This window comes from Vulpes lagopus, chromosome 12 (assembly GCF_018345385.1).
Source record: "Vulpes lagopus strain Blue_001 chromosome 12, ASM1834538v1, whole genome shotgun sequence".
Lineage (NCBI taxonomy): Eukaryota > Metazoa > Chordata > Mammalia > Carnivora > Canidae > Vulpes > Vulpes lagopus.
Genome location: NC_054835.1, coordinates 54,300,580 through 54,315,157, shown reverse-complemented (window position 1 = coordinate 54,315,157; position 14,578 = coordinate 54,300,580). Strand labels below are relative to the sequence as shown.

The 14,578-nt window shown below is 47.7% G+C and overlaps 1 protein-coding gene across 2 annotated transcripts; it reads left to right on the top strand.

Moving 5' to 3' along the window:
* Window positions 1–3,451: 3,451 nt before the first annotated feature.
* On the top strand, window positions 3,452–13,239 carry LOC121473680 (CMRF35-like molecule 7). Of its 2 annotated transcripts, none has more exons than XM_041726266.1 (4): window positions 3,452–3,580; window positions 9,542–9,871; window positions 11,274–11,355; window positions 12,028–13,239. In XM_041726266.1, exons 1-4 carry the CDS (start codon window positions 3,541–3,543, stop codon window positions 12,128–12,130), a joined length of 555 nt encoding a protein of 184 aa, XP_041582200.1. In that variant the 5' UTR covers window positions 3,452–3,540; the 3' UTR covers window positions 12,131–13,239. The 2 variants fall into 2 exon arrangements, with proteins under 2 accessions (XP_041582200.1, XP_041582201.1); XM_041726267.1 differs by having other exon boundaries at window positions 3,490–3,580; window positions 9,695–9,871.
* The last annotated feature ends 1,339 nt before the right edge of the window (window positions 13,240–14,578 follow it).

The window sequence follows — 14,578 nt, the reverse complement described above, 5'->3', positions numbered from 1 at the left end:
TTCTCAACAAGATACTAGCCAATAGGATCCAACAACACATTAAGAAAATTATTCACCATGACCAAGTAGGATTTATCCCCGGGACACAAGACTGGCTCAATACTCGTAAAACAATCAATGTGATTCATCATATCAGCAAGAGAAAAACCAAGAACCATATGATCTTCTCATTAGATGCAGAGAAAGCATTTGACAAAATACAGGATCCATTCCTGATCAAAACTCTTCAGAGTGTAGGGATAGAGGGAACATTCCTCGACATCTTAAAAGCCATCTACGAAAAGCCCACAGTAAATCTCATTCTCAATGGGGAAGCACTGGGAGCCTTTCCCCTAAGATCAGGAACAAGACAGGGATGTCCACTCTCACCACTGCTATTCAACATAGTTCTGGGAGTCCTCGCCTCAGCAATCAGACAACAAAAAGACATTAAAGGCATTCAAATTGGCAAAGAAGAAGTCAAACTCTCCCTCTTCACCGATGACATGATACTCTACATAGAAAACCCAAAAGCCTCCACCCCAAGATTGCTAGAACTCATACAGCAATTTGGTAGCGTGGCAGGATACAAAATCAATGCCCAGAAATCAGTGGCATTTCTATACACTAACAATGAGACTGAAGAAAGAGAAATTAAGGAGTCAATCCCATTTACAATTGCACCCAAAAGCATAAGATACCTAGGAATAAACCTAACCAAAGAGGTAAAGGATCTATACCCTAAAAACTACAGAACACTTCTGAAAGAAATTGAGGAAGACACAAAGAGATGGAAAAATATTCCATGCTCATGGATTGGCAGAATTAATATTGTGAAAATGTCTATGCTACCCAGGGCAATTTACACGTTTAATGCAATCCCTATCAAAATACCATGGACTTTCTTCAGAGAGTTAGAACAAATTGTCTTAAGATTTGTGTGGAATCAGAAAAGACCCCGAATAGCCAGGGGAATTTTAAAAAAGAAAACCATATCTGGGGCATCACAATGCCAGATTTCAGGTTGTACTACAAAGCTGTGGTCATCAAGACAGTGTGGTACTGGCACAAAAACAGACACATAGATCAATGGAACAGAATAGAGAACCCAGAAGTGGACCCTGAACTTTATGGTCAACTAATTTCGATAAAGGAGGAAAGACTATCCAGTGGAAGAAAGACAATCTCTTCAATAAATGGTGCTGGGAAAATTGGACATCCACATGCAGAAGAATGAAACTGGACCACTCTCTTTCACCATACACAAAGATAAACTCAAAATGGATGAGAGATCTAAATGTGAGACAAGATTCCTTCAGACCAACTCTTGACAAAACATTTAGACATGATTAATAATTCCACTCATCACAGCCTGTGTTTATGAGAATTTTGCAAATTTTTTTATTTTTTATTTATTTTCTTAAGATTGATTGATGAGAAAGACAGAGAGCAAAGGGAGAAGGAGAGAGAGAATCTCAAGCAGACTCCCCACCGAGTGCAGAGCGCAATGCAGGGCTCCATCCCAGGACCCTGAGATCATGACCTGCGCTGAAATCAAGAGTCGACCACCCAACCAATGGAGTCACTCAGACACTCCCCACCCACATATTTTTTAAAAAACTCAGCCCAATCATATTATTAGGAGTGGTTATGTTGTTGTTGTTGTTGTTAGTGAGTTGTATGAGCTTTTTATATATTTGGGATATTCACCCCTTATCTGATATATGATTTGCAAATATTTCCTCCCATTCTGAGGGTTATCTTTTTATTTCATTGTTTCTATTGCTGGGCACAACTTTTTATTTTTTATTTATTTTTTATTTTTTAATGATTTTATTTATTTATTCATGAGAAACACAGAGACAGAGAGAGAGAGGCAGAGACACGGGCAGTGGGAGAAGCAGGCTCCATGCAGGGAGCCCGACGTGGGACTCGATCCCAGGTCTCTAGGATCACACCCTGGACTGAAGGTGGCGCTAACCCCCTGAGCCACCTGGGCTGCCCCATAAGTTTTTAATCTGATGCAGTCCTACTTATTAATCTTTGCTTTTGTTTCTTGTGCTTTTGGTATCACATTCAAAAATTGTTGTCAAGACCAAGGTCATGGATTTTTTTTCCCATTTTCTCCTGTGAATGTCACAGTTTTGGTTCTTAGGTTTATGTCTTAATCCATTTTAAGTTAATGTTTGAGAGGGGTCCAGTTTCATTCTTCTGCAAATAGTTCTCCAGTATTCCTATCACCATTTCTTAAGGAGATAATCCTTTTCTCCATTGGCTGTTCTTGCCTCCCTTGTCAAACATTAGTTGACTTTATAAGTAGGGGTTTATTTTGTAGGCTTTCAATTCTGATCTACATCATTTTTTTAAAGTTTTACTTATGTAAGTAATCTCCATACCCAACATGAGGCTTGAACTCTTGACCCCGAGATCAAAAGGCAGGTGCCCCTCAATTCTGATCGATATGCTTTTATGCTGGTCCCATACTGTTTTGATTACTACATATAATACGATTTGCATCACTACAGGTCTGAGCCTTCTTCCTCCTCTTAGCCCTTCTGATTGTGCCCCCAACCATAGGACCTCCAGGAAGACCTCCTCCCTCCACAGCCAGCCTTGGACACCAGGGAAGAAGTACCTTTATGTGCTTCCCAAAGGTTTTCTTCAAGAATTTTAGCTACTGGGTTATAAATCAGGATCTTAACTAAATTATGTCAAGTTAAGGCTAGAATTTGTCATATTACTAATGAGGAAACCCAGGCTATCTCAGTCTCCTGCCTTGGACCTATTTTATGCAACTCTTCATCTAACATCTGAAGTTTTGTCCAGGGCACGAATACAAATGTAGGGTGTTAGCCCTATCCCAGGATTGTGTCCTCAGAGCTTCACATACTTTTTCTCATTTAATTCCCATGACAACTCTATGAGCCCATTTTATAGAAATGAAACTGAGACTCAGAAAAGTTCAGTAAGTTGTCCATGATCATTGCTAGTAAGTGGTGCTTGGGGTTAGAGACCAGGCCTGTCCAGTCCTCCAACCTGCACTTTTATGCCGTTGGTTATAACACCTGAACAAATGCATCTCCAAGTATGCCAAGCTTGCTTATGTGACACCTGAGTGGGAAGGAGGTGCTGTTTCCTGCTGCTGGGACCCATTGTTGTGGTAGAGAAACATTTCTGGAGTTGAAACCCAGACTACTATACCTCCTGACCCAAAGCGTGGTAGGCCAGATGTCCTTTGCTCTGCCCCATTTGCAGATACATCTCATCCTGCCCCTTCCCACTCCTCACTCCACATATGTAGTCTCCTCTTTCCTTTGTAATGGAAAAGTGTAATAAGACACATATTCCCCCAGCCCGTCCAAGAAATGACACTCAATTTGCTGAATAATTAAAGACCGGAAATACTCTACAAGAGGAAGTGAATGGGTCAGAATACGCAAAGGCAGTCCAGACAAACAAAGTGCAAGCGTGGCCTCAGGCCGAGTTGTGAGAGTCCAGCTGGGATCCGAGTGTGCTCTCCAGTTGTCAGTCAGAGGGGCCAGGAGCCCGGGAGGCAGGACCATGCAGCTGCAGCCAGTTCTTCTCCTGCTCAGCCTCCCAGGTGAGCTTGGTGGGGGAGGCCCCAGGGACCTGTACCCCTGGGTGGGGCAGGGGGCCGAGAGCTAGTCCAGGCAGAGAGGGAGGTGCTGTACCTGGGGAAATAAGAGGTGGCTTTGTTAATTTATCCAGAAATGCTGAATGGGGTTTAAGGACTCCTTAAGAACACTGGGTTCTTACTTTATGCCAGACATACACCAGGCCTTGAGGACTTGAAGGGAAAAAAGAAACAGGATTTGCCATTAAAAAGAAGACTCCAGACAGCTCAGTGGGTGAGACGTGCAAATAAACAGCAACCAGTGACAGGATATGATGAAGCGTCAATGGAGGTGTGCTCAGAGGCCCAAGCAGGTCTGGCTAAAGGAGCTGCAGACAGCCACATAGACACCATCCATTTGATGAGCCTTGAAGAAAGGGGTCAGCCCTTCAAGCAGAGAAGGGAGAAGAGCATTTCAGAGAGAGGGGACTGCATGGCCAGGATATGGAGGCTTGAGAAAGGATGGTGCATTCATGCACAGGGGCCTCAGTGCTCAGGGGACCCTGGGGGAGACTGGTTGGCCATGAGGTTGGAAGCACACAAGACAAAATAAGAAGACCCTTGGATGGATGGCATGCCCAGGAACTGAGACTTTAAGAGAAGATTGCTCAGGAACCCAGGTGGGAGATGGGAAGGGTTCATGTATCTTTTCCTCTGTGGAAAGCCACTGCATACACTGAGAAGACATTGGGGTCAGTCCAAAAGTATGCACACTGCACGCCATATCTGTGGGCCACACACAGCCTCCTCTATGAGCCAGGAGGAGGACCATCTAGCAAAACAGACTGGTCCACAGGGATTCCCAAGAAAGGGCCTCGTCAGGGAGTTGGGAGACTGGAGTTCCAGTCCTGACAGCAGCACATGACATGGGCAAGTCCCTCATTGTTCTAAGACCTGGATTTCTAGTGTGAATGGAAGGTCTCTACCTTCCATGGCTATAATGTTGTGAGACCCTGCTATGCAGATCAGATGTAAATAGACGAGATCTGGGGTCATTCTAGAATTAACCTTGCCATTGCTGATTTTATCGGTGGCAGAGAAGCCCCGTGCTGATATCTATAGATGGATGGGGAGGGCAGCGGCTTCTCTGTGAACACTATGCTCCCTAGGCAGGACTCCAAATGGCCCAGAATTCCCAAAGACAGCAGTTCAGATTGTCTGCCTCTCCCCCTGAACTCTAGCTTTGCATTTGAGTTCAGAAACCCCCATCTGCCCCCTCTCTTAATCCCAATATCCAGCTCACCCAGAGGCCAAGGGGAAGGGTGAACTGCCCGGGTTCCCACACACAACACATCCACACAATGAAGTCAGATGCACACACTCACATGCAGTCATGCCCCCATTCACATCTGTGTGCTCATGCTGCATTCACATGCATACACATGCACACACAGTGTCCCTTATATGTACACACCCACCCAAAAGTCTTCTCCCCTAGTTGAAGGCTGAGACGACAGTGGCTGCTCTCTGGCTTTGCTCTGCCTGCTCTGGGCAGGGTGGGCTTGGCTGCAGAGACAGGGCAGGGTGTCTCTCCTCCTCCAACTCTGTAAGTTCAGGAGGGAAGGGAGTGAAATAGTCAGTGATGCAAGAAAGCCACCCCACTAACAGACCACCATTAGGTGCTCTGGGTTACTTCTGTGAAATGAAAAGGAGAGAAAGTGGATGAGGTGAAGTCAGAATGACTCAACTTCCAGGAGGATGTTCCTGTCTGCTCCATTACACAGTCCTGCAGCAGCCCTGAGAGGAAGGTAGGGCACTGGCATAGATGGACACTTGTTAAGTGTTTGTAAGTGGAGGAACAGTAGAACAGACTTGGATCCCAGAAATTACTCTTCAGAGCTTGAGCTGGCACAGATGCATGGGGCCACCAGCAAGGATGCCTGTCCCATCTGTGCAAAACAAGGTGGGCTCAAACCCCCTAATACATCCCGCACCCCCGCGAGCCCCTCTGCTCTGAGCTTTCCCCTTGATTGCCTTGCTATCAACCCAGATAGGGAGCTCAACTATTTTCTTGACTTTGACACAAGATTATTCACACAAGGATTGTGCGTGCGTGGCAAACTTTCCCAAAGGATTGACAAGGAGAGAGGTTACATCTCAGAGTCAGGGAAAGGAAAAATTGAGATTCAAACAGCTGTATGCTTTTATGCCCTGTTCCTGAGCTCTGCTTCCAGCCGACTGCTCTCCTAGCATCTCCATTTTCCTTCAGACCAACTCTCGACAAAACACTGATTACGGGGCAGCCCAAAGGGCTCAGCAGTTTAGCGCCGCCTTCAGCCCAGGGTGTGATCCTAGAGACCCAGGATCGAGTCCCACATCGGGCTCCCTGCATGGAACCTGCTTCTTCCTCTGCCTGCATCTCTGCCTCTCTCTCTTTCTGTGTCTCTCATGAATAAATTAATAAAATCTTAAAAAAAAAACACTGATTAGTAGTTCCATCTATCACAGTCTGTGTTTATGAAAACTCCCCACATATTTTTTAAACAAACCTAATCACATTATGAATGCTTTATTGCCAGACTAAATTTGCAAAGTTGGAATTGATGAACTTCTATTTTGAGTCAACAATGTCTCTAATCCTGTTTATGATTGTTGGCAAATACCATCTTCACTGACCCTCAACTTTGGATCATAGCTGTGTTGTCTGTATTGTCTTAAGAAGGAAAATGACCCTTTATGTTGACTCTTGTATTTGATTTTCATTGACACTGATTACTGTCTCTTAGCAACTTTTTTCCTAATTGAGTCTTCAATTATTAAAGTCTCTTCCTAGTTGTTTTTATCAGGTAATTATAAACATTTTTCACATACTAGAAATGTATGACTTAAACAGTGAAATTCCCCCCCAAACCCCAGTTTCAGCACAGAACGCTATTAAGAGTTTACAACACCTATTGCCCTATTTTTTTTCTATGCATGCACTGCAGAAAAACCATAGAGGCGGAATCCAAACACTCTGTTATGCAACTTTTTAAGAACCTAATAATAACGTATCTGGGACATCTTCCCTATTATTATTTGTGATGGGTCTTCTTCTTTTAACCATGGTATGGGTAGACAGTTATTTATTAGCCTGATCTCCCAGTAGTGATATTTGAATTTGCTTCCAGAGTCTACCATGTATTACATTAGCCCTGCAATTAGCAGCCTTCCACTTTAGTGGCCCCTGGTATGGAAATTGTAATTCATGCCAGAATCAAAATGATTGTGTCCAAGATCATGACAGCCAGCTCCTTTGCAAAAACAATCATAAACTTTATTAGTAACTTCCACGATCCAGATACCGTGCAAGACACGCGGACTGGGAATGGGGAAGAGAGAGAAAACACAAACACAAAGTCTCTGCCCTTCAGGGCAGAGCATCCTAGTAAGGAAGACAGAGAGAGACTGGTAATGGTAACAAAATATCTGTTTGGCACTCAGGTTCCTAGAAGGATATGGAGCAACGGGAGGAAGTAGTTCTGGTTGGAAAAGGGAATAAGGTGACCTGTAGGCGGGGTGGGCTCAGAGAAGGGTTTCCTGATAGAAGGAAGGACATGAGCAGTGACATAGCACCTGGGAGGGCACATCAGAGTCAGAAGAAGAGAGAAGTAGGGGTGGGCTATAGGGTCCAGCGGAAGGCAGGGAAGAGCAGGAAATGGTGCTGGACAGAGAGCTTGGATCTAGAAGGAAAAGAAAAGTTGAATGCCCGACTAAAGTGTTTTAAGTCATTCTGAGGCAGTGGGGAGTGGCTGTAGAAAAGATCTTGAAATCCTGCTCATGACAAGTGCAGGTGAGGCCAAGATGGGACAACTTCAGCATGTAACTCCAGCAGTAATGTGCAGAGGACATTGGAGAATGGAGTGCAGCAGGAGCTGGAGAAGCCTCTCTGGATGCTACGGCCATGATCCGGGCACCAGATGAGCTCCTGAGTGGTGACAGGCTCCAACTGATGGGGCAACCCCCAAAACGGTACCTGCAGTTTGACACATACCCAAGTCTTATAACAACCTGCAAAGTGGAAATTAGCATAGGCATTTTGCAAATAGAGAAGAAGCAAGGCCCAGGGAAGTGAAGTAGCTTACCCAAGACTTCCTAAGTAATGTGTGGTAGGTGTGCCCTTCTGTGTCCAAATTCACCCTCTTTCTGCTATGTCATACTGTCATCACGAACCATGACAGTAGGGGAGGAAAGAAGGAAATCATTTTGAGAAGTGTTTTTGAGGTAGAGTTAACGAAATTGCTAACCCATCAGTTGTAGAGGAAGAAGGGAAGGACGGGATCAATGAAGATGCCAAGTTCTCTAGAGTAGAGTTAGTTCTGCTGAGCTAAGCTTCTTTCCAATGGCTGCTGTAACAAATGACCACAAACTTCGTGGCTTGAAATGACAAAACTTATCATCTTACAATTCTGAAAGTCAGAAGTCCAAAATTGTCTTACTGGCTAAAATCAAAGTGTAGGCAAGGTTGTATTCCCTCTGAAGGTTCTAGGGAAGAATCTGCTTGCTCACCTTCCAGAGGCTGCCCAAGCTCCTTGGCTCACAATCCCTTTATCCATCTTCCTGCAGCATGGCTTCTTCCAATCTCCCTCTTACTCTGACACTGACTCTTTTTTCATCTTATACAAACCCTTCTGATGACATCAGACCCAACTAAATAATCTAGGATAATTGCCCCACTTCACATGTTCTTGAGATTGGGATGTCAACATCTTTGGGGGGCAGGATTCTACTGAGCACAAATGAAAACCTCAAGTGAACTAAAATAACATTGGGGAGACAGTCCAGGGTGTGAGGAGGTGCGCCTTCCCGGTACAACAGACCTGATTCCTGTGGCCGCATGGAGATACTCTCACCCCCCTGGCCTGACCCTGAAGCTCTAAGCTAGTCAGGAGGGGCTAAGACAGGACAGACGTCCACTGTGCTTCTCTGCTTCTCTGTGCTTGTTCACTTCCATTTGATCAAGGTACAAGAGGTCGTTGCCAGGGACAAAGAGTGTCGGTCCACTCTCATTCAGTCAGCTTGACTGGAATCCATCCCCAGAGCAGCACAATACCCTGTCCACTTGTGCGAGCCTCTAACCCATCCCACTCCCAGCTATCTTTGCTATCTGCCACGTGAGCCCTCTGCTGGAGAGCGGAAATACTGAAGCAGAACAAGTTTAGGGTGGATTTAGTCTTGTGACGATTGGGGTGGAGATGGACAGTGTGTATTTGGAAATGGTAAGCTGGAGCTAAGGGGAGAATGTGGGCCACAGACATGAAATGGGAGAATCATCAGCATGTTGGCAATAGCCAAAATCACAGAAAGGAAGAATCCCTCCATGGGGGTGTAATAAAGTGGGACAAAATGAGGCCTGGAGAGAGACCGCCGGGCTGCCCCCTGTGGTGCTCCGGGGCTCACAAGAACCCACTCTTCACAGCTGTGTGTCCAGTAACATTGCACCTACTGCTTGAGATCAACTGGGCTGGCACTATTTACCCTAGAGAAATTGGAAAACGCCACAAATGGAGATTTTCTTCCCCAGAGGGCTAGTTGTTAAGTATTTAGAGTTGTTAAGTATTTAGCAACACACCACTTTTGCACCAAGATTTAAAGAGGGAGGAAGAGAAATCAGTAGAGGCCTTGGAGATGAGCAGTTGGAGAAGGAAGAAAGTGGATGAGGACCGAGTTTCAAAGCTAAGGAAAAACAGTGTCAGAAAGTCAAGAGTGTCACCACTGTGAGTAGGGGGCCAGGGAAGTGAGGACCAAAAAAGTCGGACACTATCACCGTGGGAGGTATTGGGGAAGCTGGATAGAGGAGGCGGATCTCTGGGGTCAGCTAGGTGATAGCTGCAAAGGCCGGGACTCTGGCTCAGTCCCTGGACACAAGAACTGGGGCCACTTGAGCCCTTGAGGCTCCTGGGCCAGGCCTGGCTCCAGAGAGTTGTATCTTGGGATTCTGTTTTCTAGGCTGTGTCTCCATCCAAGGCCCAGAGTCCGTGAGGGGCCTAGAGGGGGGCTCAGTGACCGTGCAGTGTCACTATACACCAGGATGGGAGACCTACAAGAAGTGGTGGTGTCGTGGAGCATACTGGAAATCATGTGGCATCCTTGTTCAAACAGAAGGATCAGAGCAAGAAGTGAAGAGAGACCATGTGTCCATCAGGGACAACCAGAGACAGCACTTGCTCACAGTGACCATGAAGGAGGTCAGGCAAAGTGACACAGACACTTACTGGTGTGGGATTAGCAAACCTGGACCTGACCTTGGGGCACCTATCAAAGTGACCATTGACACAGGTAAGAACTTTCTTGTCTACACAGTGAGGCCTTTATGCTCAGGACAGAAAGAGTGAGGGGCTCTCACTCCCAAGGGCAGAAGGGAAATGGCTGAGTACCTGAGTATCCTCATCACAGTCCCTGAGGTCACCTGAGGTATTCAACTGATGCATGCAGGGCTGGCAGGTTATAGGGTGGGAGTGGAGATATGGACCCCCCTTCACTGCCCATGGCCCAGGCCAGCTCTCCTGGGGACCAACAGCCCTGGCATGGGTGGACCTTGGATGCCTGCACAGGATCCTGGGGCACTGCTTTAGGTAGTGGTCAATCTCTGGTAGTCACGCTCCAGACCCGTCACTACACAGAGGGTCAGGAGAGACACCTGGGGAAGCCCTGAACCCCAGGAACTTCGACAACCCAGAGTAGCTCTGGGCATTCAACAGTGCCTCTCCTCTCTGGGCCCCAGTAGCCCTGTCCTCTACTTTCTCTGGCTGCGTAAGAGTGAGCAAGGAGATAGAGGGACCCAAGAAGGGACTCACGTAACAGTGGATGTTGTGAAGAGAAAGGAAGGCTTTGGCCATTATGCCAAAGTCAGGGACCCCTCGAACTGTCCTGGGGTCTCCTCAGGTCATGGATGCTCAGTGCCAAGATGGTCTCAGGAATCCATGACCACGCAGTCAACCATAAATCTTAACCACAGTTTCCCATAAAGATGTTTAATTTGTCATAACCATTGCTAACGATTGAGCCTGAATGTGCTCTCTTATCCACCAGTCCTCCTGAGTCCTCCTCCTCCTCCTCCTTACCACCTCAAAAACTGGGCACCCCATTTCCAGAACCATCTGTCCTTGAGCCCAGAGTAGGCGCTGCTTGAGCAGAAAGGACCAGGGATGTTTTCCCCCTGGCTGAAAGTCCCACCTAGAGGGCTAAGCGGACAGAACTGGAAAGCCAGATCTCTCCCCAGAAGCAACTGCAGTGTGTGCTCCTGATTCATTTTCATTTCTTCTCGCCACATCTGAATCAATGGAAAGTAACTGAGTGGTGGTTCAGAAAACTCAGCAGAGGGCACCTGGGTCGCTGAGTCAGTTAAGCTTCTGCCTCTTGGTTTCTGCTCAGGTCATGATTTCAGGGTAGTGAGATGGAGCCCTGCATCGGGCTCTGTGCTCATCGGAAAGTCTGTTTGAGATTCTCTCCCTCTCCCTCTGCCTCTCCACCTGCACCTTGGTAACATGAATCAATAAAATATTTTTTAAAAGAAGAAGAAAACTCATCAGAAAGGGAGAAGCCTGGGCACTGTATCCAGAGACGAAGCTTCCCAGTCCAGGGGCAGGGGAGCTCCCCAGGGGGCCTGGCAGGGCACCGGGAGCCACGCATGAGCCCCTGTCTGTCCCCATAACCTGTGGCCGACTCTGCCTGTGTCTAGGGGTTCTGAGCACCCAGGCAAGCCTGCAATCCAGGACAACTACCAGCGGCCATGCAGGGACATCGTCTGGCTCCTACATCAGGTGTGTAGGCCTCCGTCCTTACCCTGCCCCTACCTGGGGCCTCTCCTGCTCTGCTTCGGTGCCCTCACAGGTTGCCAGAGCTGTCACAGCCAGGGTCAAGGCCCAAAGCCATTCCCACTCCCCTCCTACCAGCTGTCTCCTGCCGGTGTCGCCCCTCATCCCCCATCTCCCATTCCACCTTCCCCAGGAAGCTGCTCTGCAGAATCTTTCTCTATATTCAGTTGTCAAGAAAAAAAGCCCTGATGACCTAGAGCGTGTGAGGGGAGAGAGGACAAAATCTCCACGGTGCAAGGCACCGGGTGCTACAGAGCAGGAGTGTGGTTTAGCCACCCCAAGCTGGCATTAATTGGAGCAGCAAAGGCACGCAGCCTGTCGTGGGTGACCCTACAGCGCTGAGACGCGCTTCGGGAAGGGGAGCCTCGGGAGGCGCCATCAGAAAGGAAGGTGGGCCCAGAGCAAAGCAAAACCAACAGGCTGAAGGTCCTTCTGAGGAACCCTGATGGTTGAACCACTGAGAAGGCTCATGGGGAGTCTTGGCATAGGCCTGCCAGGTCCACGGTTGCAGGCTTTACCTAGCTGGCCAATGTCCCACGCTGTCGGGGCCCTGAGAGTGATGGGGCCGGGGGCCTGGGGCTCTGATGGCACCACTACATTCTCTGTCCCCTCTTGCAGGCACCACTACATTCTCCTGGTGTTCCTGAAGGTACCCATCTTGCTCCTGTTGGTCGCTGCTGTGCTTTGGTTGAAGGGGTCTCAGCAGAGACCGTCTATATGAACTTGCCCTCTGATCTTCTCATCAAAGACACAACGCCTTAGACAGATGGACAAGCAGAACCTTCTGCCCCTGGACCCCATTTCCAGAGGAGACACAGGCTGTGAAAGAAATGCCTCTGGGTCCTCAGGACGCAGTGACAGAGGCGGGAAACACTGAGGGGCTGGCCGGGAACCCTTCCACCCCAATCTGCACAGCTCAGAGACACAACTCGGGCCCCTTTTGAGGTGCCATGGCCTTGTTCCCACTCCTTCGAGAGTGGGATGTCCCACCCTACCCACCATGGGGCTGAAGCTCATGGTCAGAGCTGTTGGGGTGGAATTCAAGCCATGCCTTCTCTGCTGGAAGAAGTCAGGGCACAGGGCCAGGGACCCAAGCACAGAGAGAAGAAGTAGGGGTGCAGAGACACGAAGCACTGCCCACACCCTGGTCTCCTTCACTCCTGAGACCAGCTCAGCACGTGCCATGTCTGAGCTTCTGATACATAAAAGGGTTTTTTCTCAAGCCGGTTGAGTTGGATTTTGATGGCTTGTGCCCATGAGAACTCTGATGGATGGACTCACACACCCCAAAGAGGGGAATCTGTGTGGGTTCCTAGTTCTGGGGCATCCCCTCTGTCCAGGGAGGACATTGCTCTGAGTACCCTGAGCAGAGGAGGGACCAGGAGGCTCTGTGGGCCCAGCTCCAGGGCTGGCTTTCCTCCCTCTCCCTCCTCCTCCTCCGCTGTCCTGGCTCCCTGAGCTCCCTGTCCCCCACCCATCAGGGCCTGAGGCTTCCAAGGAGCCACGTTCACTTCTCCCTTGGGGCTGCTAGGCCTCAGAAACCACCTCAAGGTTGGGGAGGGCAGCCAGGAAAACTGAGGGAAAGGATGTTGCCTCTCCTACATAATGATGTTTAAATAATAATAATAAACTTGTTTAGATAACTAAAATTGCATGAGATAAATGATGTTTTTTCATTTATCCATTTGGATGGACTTGGTCACTTTGCAACTTACATACAGGCCATGGGTCCTCTCACTGAAGGTAGCATCACTTCACGTGAGGAGGAACAGCCCCATCTGAGACATGTCCACCCACGTGCGAAAACACACAAACACATCAGTTTGGAATGTTGCCCTTTGTTGTCCCATGAAGCTTTATTGAGCAACAACTGACAAATAAAGTTGTGTATATTAAAGGTGTACATGTGGTTTTTTTTTTTAAGGGGCGTAAATGATGATTTAAGATCTATAGGCTGGGACTCCTGCGTGGCTCAGTGGTTAAGAGTCTGCCTTTGGCTCAGGTCATGATCCCTGTGTCCTGGGATCCGGTCCCACAACAGGCTCCCCACAGGAAACCTGCTTCTCCCTCTACCTATGTCTCTGCCTCTCTCTGTGTCTCATGAATAAATAAATAAAATATTAAAAAAAAAGATCTATATGCCTTGTGAAATGAGCACCGCAATCCAGTTCATTAACAAATCCATCACTTTACAAATTTTTTTTTGATATGGGAGGAGCACTTCAGATCTACCCTCTTAGCAAATTTCAAGTATACAACACAGTATTATTAACTGTAGTCATCATACTATACACACTACACTAAACCCAGAACTCATAACCAAAAGCTTGTGCCCTCTGAGCAACATCACTCCGTCTTCCCCACACCCTAGGCCTTGGTTCTATGTGGAACGTTCCCCTCTGAACACCTGGGAAGATGTGTCCACCTTGTCCTTTGTCCTAAGAGGTAGGCCCTGGTTCTCGGGCTCAGGAGGCCACGGGAAAATATCTCACCAGGGGATGAAGGAGATGGGAATCCCTGTCCCTAGCATAGTAGCTGGAACTTCTCCTCCCCACTGGGAAGTGAGAGTTCCTTCTCTTTGCCCTTCAGCCAATGAGAAGTTTTCTCCCACTTTCACTTGGTTTAAGGCTCTAGTCAGTGGTCGGTCTGAAAATTCCACTGGGGCCGGAGAGGATAAACTTTGAACCAGACTAAGAACTTTTGAGTCATTCTGTTGGAGACCAAGGTCCATAGATCCACGAACACCAAAGGACCTTTTCTGTGAATACTTCCCTAGCCCAGCTCTCCAAGATGTGACCAGACTCGGGGGGTGACAACCAGCCCTTGGGGTACAAGGCCAGAGCCCAGGAGCTTCACCAGCTGGCCCAAATGGATGCAAGGCTACTGGCAATTGCTGTCTTGTGCCAGCTTTTCCCACAGTGTCTTACTGGTTGATATTCAATGACCCCTATGTTTTTGGAGATTCTGTGGTTGGGTTCTTACTCTCATGACATCATCAAAGAAGATGCCCGAGGGTAGGTATCTTTCATCTGTCCTGAACATCACACCCACCACACACATGAGTGCATGCATGCACACACACACTCTCCTGGGAACTGCCTCTTGGGTTGTCATGAAAATGATGAAGCAAAAAAAAAAAAAAAAAAGAACAGAAAAAGAAAATTATGAA

Bases quoted from the DNA above. Each gene is read 5' to 3' on its own strand.
- LOC121473680 (XM_041726266.1), top strand. From the start codon at position 3,541: ATGCAGCTGCAGCCAGTTCTTCTCCTGCTCAGCCTCCCAG. The intron at 3,581-9,541 runs GTGAGCTTGGTG...TCTGTTTTCTAG, and splicing joins TCTCCTGCTCAGCCTCCCAG to GCTGTGTCTCCATCCAAGGC. The intron at 9,872-11,273 runs GTAAGAACTTTC...GCCTGTGTCTAG, and splicing joins CAAAGTGACCATTGACACAG to GGGTTCTGAGCACCCAGGCA.